The sequence below is a fragment of the Sapajus apella genome, unplaced genomic scaffold (assembly GCF_009761245.1).
Source record: "Sapajus apella isolate SASKATOON/1434 unplaced genomic scaffold, GSC_monkey_1.0 scaffold65, whole genome shotgun sequence".
Classification (NCBI taxonomy): Eukaryota; Metazoa; Chordata; class Mammalia; order Primates; family Cebidae; genus Sapajus; species Sapajus apella.
In genome coordinates, this window is record NW_022437005.1 from 11,056,477 (window position 1) to 11,064,825 (window position 8,349).

An 8,349-nucleotide genomic window follows, 5' to 3' on the forward strand; every position below is an offset into this window, starting at 1 on the left:
CCCCTGCAGGTCCTCCCTCCTGCAGGTCCTCCCCCCTGCACGTCCTCTCCGCTGCACATCGCCCCCCCCACATCCTCCGTGCTGCACACCTTCCCCAGTGTTTATCCTTCCCACTGCACATCCTTCTTGCAGATTCCAGACGCCAGCCCAGAGGCCGGGAAGTGAATGTCTCCACCTGGACAGCCTGGGGCCTCACAACTCCCTCATGAATTATGCGCCCCTGTGGGCAGTTCCTCTCTTCTCCCCGCTTAGCCATAACGATGGCAATTTTCATATCCCCTCACTGTTCAGAGACCATATGTGGTCTGATGTGCCGAATAAAGAGGAGAAATCTCACAAGCATGGCTCTGTGGACAGAGGCTTTGCAGCCCCAGACACTTGTGGGAGCCGCCACCACAGACGCAGTGACTCCGTGAGCTGTGGCCGGCAGGAGGGACAAGGCCAGGAGCTGGCCCTGTGGCCTGAGCAAGTCGCTTGCCCTGTTGGTGGAGTGGCCCTGCACTGCAGGTTTGTGGGGGTGCGTAAACAGCCACCCCAAGCTCCATGCGAGGGCGCCTGGGAAGTCCTTATTGTTGGGCTGAGCCCATGAAAATGCACCATACCAGGGAGCCTTGCGTCCCAGTGCAGTGCTGCGGCTGGCTGCACAGTGATTAGAGGCTCTGATGGGCAGTTTTACCTGTGTTTAATTAACAAAAATAGGAAAGGGTGCCGCGGTCACTTGCAGGCTTCCCAGTATCTATTAGGAGGAATGTCTGAGGGCGCTCGTTGTGAACAGGGGGCTGGGCTGGCATCCACAAACGTGTGGCACTCACAGGGTGGGGCCACCTGCACTTCTGTCTGGCTTTGCAGGGACTGTCTGCCCGGAAGCCACCTGAAGAAACGGCCCTGTCATTGCCAGTGCATTCACGAACCTCTCCAGCCTGTGGCAAGAGACCTCTGCTTAACAACCTTGGGCAGCTGGCAGACAGCTCGGAAGCCAGGGCTTCCTCTGAGAGGAAACACGCCGCCACTCCTCTAGGAAACCATATCTGGAGTAAGATGGGCTCCATCTTTGCATAGGACAAATGCCTAGGCAGAGTGGCCCTGGCGTTTGGAGGAGTTGATGTGAGCGCTCTGTATTTTGATGAGGAAAGAGCTGAGCCAGTGGAATGACAGCCAGGAGGCACCCCCTGCCCCAACACCCAGGCAGGGCCCCAGCCACTCAGCCTCCTGGAGGCACCATGCGCCCTTCGTGGGGAGGGCGGGGCCGTGGTTCGCTTCGTTAGGTCACCAATGGAAGCATCCGAACGGCTTTTTAAAAACTACTGGGGAACTGCAAACCAAAAGCCACATGTTCTCACTTGTAAGTGGGAACTAGATGACAAGGACTCATGGACGCAAAGAGAAGAACAACAGGCACAGACCCTGGGCCTACCAGAGGGTGGCGGGTGCAGGGGAGGAGGGAAGGGAGCAGCAAGAATAACTACTGCACGCCAGGCTGGTACATGGGGGATGAAGTCACCTGTGCGCCAAAACCCCCGTGACATGCGTTTACCTATAAAGCAAACCTGCACAGGTACCCCCGAACCTAAAAGAAAATTTTTTAAAAATATAAAATTAAAAAATAAATTCCTGTGCCAGTTTCCCCTTGATTCCCTGCTCCCAGCACACACCTCCTCCATCAGAGCCCCATGGAGAGTCTCACTCAGCCCCTGCCACCAGGACACAGAGCAAAAGGGCATGACGGGGGCTCACAGAGCTATTCTCTCTTCCTCAGGAAGCTGCCCTCACGCTCGGGGTGGAAATCAGACCCAACCTATGTCTTGACTCAGTTCAAAGTCGAGGGACACTTAAGAGAGATTCAGGGGACAGTGTCCTCCATCGCTCCACACCAGCCTTGCCTCGTCCTTGTCGTCTGGTGAGAGGTCTTGGAATACAAAGAAAAATGTGGCCGGACTATGTCTGTTGAGAGTCCCCAGTCCATCCCAGAACTCGCTAACAGTGCATGGTGGCAACGGGGCCATTTCTGCAGGTGGCTTCCGGACAGGCAGTCCCTGCAAAGTCCCCAGTCCCATCCTCAGAGAGATGACACCTTTGTCCCCACCATCTGGGCACGCACATCCCAGGAATCTTAGACACACCGCTTTCTGTAGGATGTCATCTGCAAGCGAACGACCTGAGAGCCCCGTACTTGGCACCATTATCTTGCTGTTCTTGGCAAGCCTTTCCCCGGCGGGGCCGCCCTTGCTGGGAGGTTTGTAGTTGCAGCAGTTACAATGGCTGGAACATCAGCAAGTGCTGCTGCCTCCCGGGGAGGGCCTGCGCCAGCCAGACGCTCTCCCGCGCCCCCGGGCCCCCCAGGGTGACTTCTTTACTGATCTGTCCTGTCCTGCCCCGCCCGTTCTCTCTTGCAGAGCGACTACTCGAGTGACACGGAGAGTGAGGACAACTTCCTCATGATGCCCCCGCGGGACCACCTGGGCCTCAGCGTCTTCTCCATGCTCTGCTGCTTCTGGCCCCTGGGCATCGCTGCCTTCTACTTGTCCCACGAGGTAAGGCCGCCTCGGTCTGTCGCACATGGTGCCCGGTGCTCAGGTGTTGACACGGTAATCCTGGCCAAGGAGCAGAGCCGAGACACCCGACAGCAGCTCCTGTGGTGGGGTCGGCACTTGCCCAGGTGGAGGATAGGCTGGGAGAAGTCAGGGCGCCTTGGGGGCCGGGTGGAGCCATTCGGGCTGCCTCACCCCAGACATGGCCCTGTCCTCACAGAGGTGGCTTGCCTTCAGAAGAGGCTTTGGGACCGAAGCGGTGTCTGCTGGGTAGAAGGCACTTGGCCTTTGGAAGGCTGGCCTTCATTTAGGTGCTGGGGTTGTGTGCGTGGACTGACCCCAGTGCCGGCAAACACCGTGCCCAGTGGGCTACATTGAACTTACTGAGAAAGAAGAAAAGAAAGGTTCTGATTTTCTCGCTAAAGGCTCATTCCTGTAAAATAGATTCTAGTTCCAGGGCAGCCCCCATATATCTGCCCCAGGTGAACGCCCTGCCTGTGGAAATGGCACGTCTCAGCGTGGCATCTGCTGTTCCTCCCCAGCACAGAGCTTCTAAAAGTTTTGCTTCCCAGCCCTCTTCACTACAAAGCATCCTGTTTGTTGCCCCTTTTGCAGCTTACATTTTGAAAACATTGGGAAGATTTTTCTCTAACAAACGCGGAGCATTCATTCAGAAATCAGCTGTATTCACATTTTTATTAATCAGAGAAAGACATTTCTGCTTGCCAATGACAGAGTGAGCTGATGGCATCACCATGGCCTGCTGCTGCCTGCCCACCCAAGACAGGGAGAAAGGGCACTTCTCTGCTGGCCCAGGGTGGGGGGTGGCACTGGGCACCATGGGGTGTTCTCAGGGCGTGCTGAAGATGCCTAGAAGGCACAGAGGGTCTCGCCCCAGCTTCTTGGGTTCTGGGAGCAGGGCCGCACGCAACTGGGCCTGGCAGGTCCTTCGTCTTAACAGATTCCCTGGCCCAGCTCAGCAGTTGCTTCTTGTTGGTTTCTGTATTGGTTGGGTTTGCTAGACGGATGAGAGGAGAACCCGCCCCTGCCTTTATGGGGCTTCTGTTTTCCCCTGCACATCTTGAGTGGTGACCGGCCCCTCTTCCTGACATCCAAGGAGGAGCAGGGGAGAAGGCTGGGTGGCCTATGATCCTCCTAAGGGCAAGTGCTTCTTGACAGGGCATGAGAAGTCGGGAGGGCTTTGCAGGCAGGGGTGGAGCTGGAGGGGCACGGTGGGGAAATCTTGACCTGCTGGGGCTGGGCTGAGCAGTTGTTCCAGACCCGGCTTTGACATTGAGGGTCTGTCCAAGCTTTTGTTGTGACTTTGTCCCACAAATGCCATAGACCTCTTCTTCAGCGGCACAAGCATGGGGTGGGAAGCCTGACTCCTGGGTCTGGCAGGGCCTGGTGGCTATGGAGTGGAGGCAGGCATGGGTGAACCCCGGCTCCAGGGTGAGGTCCCGGGCTGAGACACACAGGAGCTGGAGAAATGGGTGTGGGCGGCACAGGGCCACGGTGGGCAGAGCCTGCTGTGCCGTGTAAACTGCGCCGTGATGCTGCCAACAGACAGGAGAAGTCCTGCAAAGGAAAGAGAGATCCGACCCCGGAGCTGGACAGGTGACATCAAACGTGCCCCCAAAGCCTCCCTTGCACACCCCAGCCCTGCATCATCTCCATGTGAGGAAAGATAGGGACACACCGACCTTCATGGGGCCCCGCGGCTGAGACACCCATGTAAAAGTGCCAGAGTCCTGGGTGGATGGGAGCCCTGGACAAATGGCAAGGGGCGGCAGGCAGAGGCCACCTATGCGGCTGAAGGAGGGACCAGTCCTTTGTGGTGTCTGTGGTCTCTGCTGCGCCGTGTGTTCGGGTTAAAGCCCCAGTCTCTGGTCCAGGGCAAACTGTGGACAGTGTCTCTATCCAAAAGATCATCATTATAATAAAAAGCAAAGCTACAACTGCAGAGACTGTGTCTAGAGTCTCTTCCCAGAAAGTGATTATATTCTGAACACAGTAAGAGCCTCTCAGGGTTGGGTCTGAGGACTTGTGGTTGATACGTTAGACGGCGAAGAGGATTTTGATTACTTGTCTAGCTGCAAATGGGAAATGCAGAGGCTTCTGATCACATTTTTCGGAGGTGAAGTGCAAACATTTTGGGGGTGTCAGTGTTGCCTTCACTGTGGGTGTAGAGAGGAGCCCTTGGGGCCGCTGCCTACAGGCGTGCTTTTCATTGTGGTTTGAGAATGGAGTTCCCTGCGGTGGAAACACAACAGAGAAGAGGTGCTGACACTTTTTACAGATACCTATGCAGGTGAGTCCCCTTTGCAGGACCTGTATCTGCATCCCTCCCCGATCACAACTCCCTTCCCAGGCGGCTCCCCTCCATCTGTGGCGGTGGCTCCAGGCGCTGCTGCAGATCCAGGAAACAAGCAGCCCGGAACAGGACGCCTCAGCCGGCTACAAGGCTGCGGAGCACTGTTTACAGCCCACACTGCAGACGTGTGTCTCCAGCAGGCCAGCACGGGGGAGCCGGCAGCTGCCAAGGGGAGACAGTGTGGCACAGAATAGAACAGATGCGATCTGAGGATCCTTGCACTAAATTAAATCAGTGCTTTCCTAGGCGAGGCCAGCTGGGAGTGCAAAGCCCAGGGCTGGAGAGGGGGAGCCCGGAGCCTTCTCTGCCACGGCAGCCAGCATCTCCTGCCACCTTGTTGGGTCAAGGGGACGATGCACCTGGGCGGAAAGCGTGTTGGCAGAGCCCAGGCTTTCCCAGCCCTCAGTGCCCATCACAAGGAAATCTTGGCATCTCAGTGTGACTTTGGGTTTTTTTTCCTTTTATCTCAGATCATATCACAGTGTACTCGCTGACAGTTAGGCTATGTCTGCTCATTGTCAAAATAACTGTTCAGTGAAGTCAAAGGAACATGCCAGGCCATTTCAGAAAAGCAAAACAACTTAAGGTGATGTGATTAAATCAGGCAGTGGAGGAAAGCAGGGATGCCATCTCTGGAACCATACACCCCAGATACGTTGTTCTGTCCTGTTGTAGCCTGGTCGCATTTAGCCGGCAGCTCTCCCGTGCCTCAGTATCCTGACCCATGCAATGATGTTAAAATGATTTCCATGGCGTGCAGTTGGCTGAGGGTTAGAGATGTGAAGGCCAGTGAAAGTCCCCAGGAGACACCTGCAGAGCGGCTGCTGCTGGTCATGCCTGCTGGAAACCTGCCTTCTCCAGGCACTGGGGTTCCAGGGGCCAAGGGACACCTGGAAAGACACAGATAACACCTTTCCCACAGACGTTGCCAATTCTAAAAAGGTGTTCCTGAAGTAGTAATCAGCGTTAGTGAGGTGGTTATTGGCTGACGACCTAATGTGTGCAGGATTCAGCACTAGAGCCATGCGCCCTTGCTTCCAGGATGCAGCACTTGCTAGAAATGCACACTGTCTGGTCTGCCACAGACCTGCTCAGTCAGAGCAGGCCTTGCTCTGGGGCAAGGCTCAGAAATCTGCATTTTGAGGAGGCCTCCAACTCCTCGTGGGTGCTGCTGTGGCCTCCTGGGAGGGGTTGTGGTTCATGGTGACCTGCACTGCAGTCACGGCTGGGAATCTCATGAGCAGTGGGGAAGAATGACCCCTGGGCTTTGGTGGTGATGCGAAAGGAAGAGGGATGGGAGGAATGCCCTCGGTTCTAATGCTGCTCAGGTGTGAGTAGTGCTGTCGTCCACACGTGATCTCATGGGAGCTCCGTGACGTGGCTGCTGAAATCAGGATTCAGTGAGGTTGAGTGATGTGCCTAAAGCCAACACTGGTGAGCAGTGGGCCCGAGCTAACAGGATGGGCTGGCTGGGAGGCACCCACCTTCTCTGGGGCAGGCATCTGGCTTGTCCTTGAGCTGTGGGGTGGGGGTGGGTGGGCCGTTGAGGGCAGCATGCTGTCTACAACTTCGCTTTGCCCAACAGTGCTCCATCCAGCACCCCTGGCAAGCATGCTTGGCAAATCAGTTCATACAGAGGAGGGTGTGGGTGTGTGGGATTATGGTGGTGGGGCTGCATCTAGGAACTGACATTTCTGAATGATGCTGAGGATAGACGTGAATGCCATAATTGGCTGAGTGGCTGCTGTCAGCTAGTTAATGCACACACTTTATCTTATTTAATCTTCACAGTGAGTCCAGAAGGTGGAAAATTATTATCTTCATTTTATAGATGAACAAAACTAAAGTTTCAAGGGATTTAATAACTAACAGAAATCACAGAGGTAGCAAGTATGGGTACATGAGGGAAATATTAATATTCTAACCCTTAAAGCCACATGGTCTGCAATATAGCTTTGACTTTTATCTGTTTGCAAACAAAAATAGAACCACTGTCCTTGCTTGTAAATTCCCAATACCCCCACCCTGCTTGGAGAGGCTGGCAGGGGAGGAAGGAAAGCCGGTTTGAGCGTGGTGTGGCATTGGTCCTCATGGTACTTCACTCCATCCCATATGATGGAGGCAGCTGGCAACTGAAGCCAGAGCCCCTCCCCAAGCGGGCAGTGGACCTGGACCCGAGCCGGGCAGGCCTGAGGATTCATGGTGATTCCACTGGCAGGCATCTTTGCATCCAAGCATTTATTATGTCTCTATCTGATTTCATTTCATAAAATGTTTCTTTACTAACTGCAACATTTTAACAATAATTCACTGATAAAAGGGTATTAGGAACCAGATTATGAATTTTATGAATAGTACCAGCAAAGGGAATTGGGTGAATTAGGGGAAAAAGCAAATCTTTTTATGGTACCGAAAATCTAGAACCAAGAGTGCAACCTAGCTAATAGCAAAGCCCCTTGGAATTCATTCATTTCTGCACTGATCAGTGAACGCCTCCCACGTGTTCAGTAAGTGCCGGGCACGCAGCAGGGAGCAGAGCACAGCAGGGCCCCTCCTCAGAGCCGAGGCCCGGGTCGCCAGCCTCTCTTCCTTGCAACGTCAGCTTTACTTTTCTTCTTTCTACTCACTGGCTCTTAGCCGCGGATGGACGTGGGGAGTGTGGAGCTGGGAGAAGCGTTTTAAACAGGTTGGCCGTGGCGGGGTTCCCGGAGTGGATGGTGTCTCCTGATGAAGCTGCAGGAGGGGCCTTGGGGAGGAGCTTCCGGGCGGAGAGGCCAGCAGTGCCAAGGCCCTGGGGGGCACACCGGGGCGGGTGGGGATGGCGGGGCAGGGCAGGGGGCAGTCGGTGTGGAAGTGGGGAATGGGGGGAGGGGTGACTAACAAGGCGAGGCCAGCAGGGCAGACCCCGGCCCTGTAGGCTGACTGAGAGGGGCTTCCACTTTGGCATAAGAAGCCTCGGGGGCCTGAGTGGAGGAGAAGCCCTGTGGCCACGTGCTCCCCAGAGCCTGCAGAGGGCGGGGCGACGGTCACCGGGAGAGCCCTGGTGACCCGTGCCCCAGGCTTGGCTGGGAATTTCCTAAGCAGTGGGGAGCTGCGGGGTGTCTTTTGGGTGAATGACCCCTGGGTTTGGTGGCGGTGTGAAAGGAAGAGGGAAGGGAGGGATGCCCTGGACCAGGGCTTTCCTGCGGCCCAGTGGGCAGCACCTGCCGCGGGGCTTCTCGAGTCCCGGAGCCGTAGGCCTCTGCGTGGAGGCACTGAGACCTGCGGGCTCCAGGGGACGTGTGGGCTGAGGGTGGGGTGCGAGGCCTGAGCTAGGCGTGGAGCGCCGGCACTGCGGTGAGGGGCTGGTGGGAGCCCTGGCCACGGATGAGCAGCTCCAGGTGCGGCGAGGCACAGCCTGGGGGGACAGGCACAGCCCCGGGGGACAGGCACAGCTCCGGACGGACA

The 8,349-nt window shown here is 56.1% G+C and overlaps 1 protein-coding gene across 3 annotated transcripts in view; it reads left to right on the forward strand.

The window, feature by feature from the left end:
* The window catches only part of SYNDIG1 (synapse differentiation inducing 1), a 191,527-nt gene that overhangs the window by 107,911 nt on the left and 75,267 nt on the right, over positions 1-8,349 (forward strand). For all 3 annotated transcript variants that reach the window (XM_032248167.1, XM_032248168.1, XM_032248169.1), the window contains one exon: positions 2,394-2,531. In XM_032248167.1, coding sequence (XP_032104058.1) covers positions 2,394-2,531 — 138 coding nt within the window. The remainder of the gene's footprint in view (positions 1-2,393; positions 2,532-8,349) is intronic.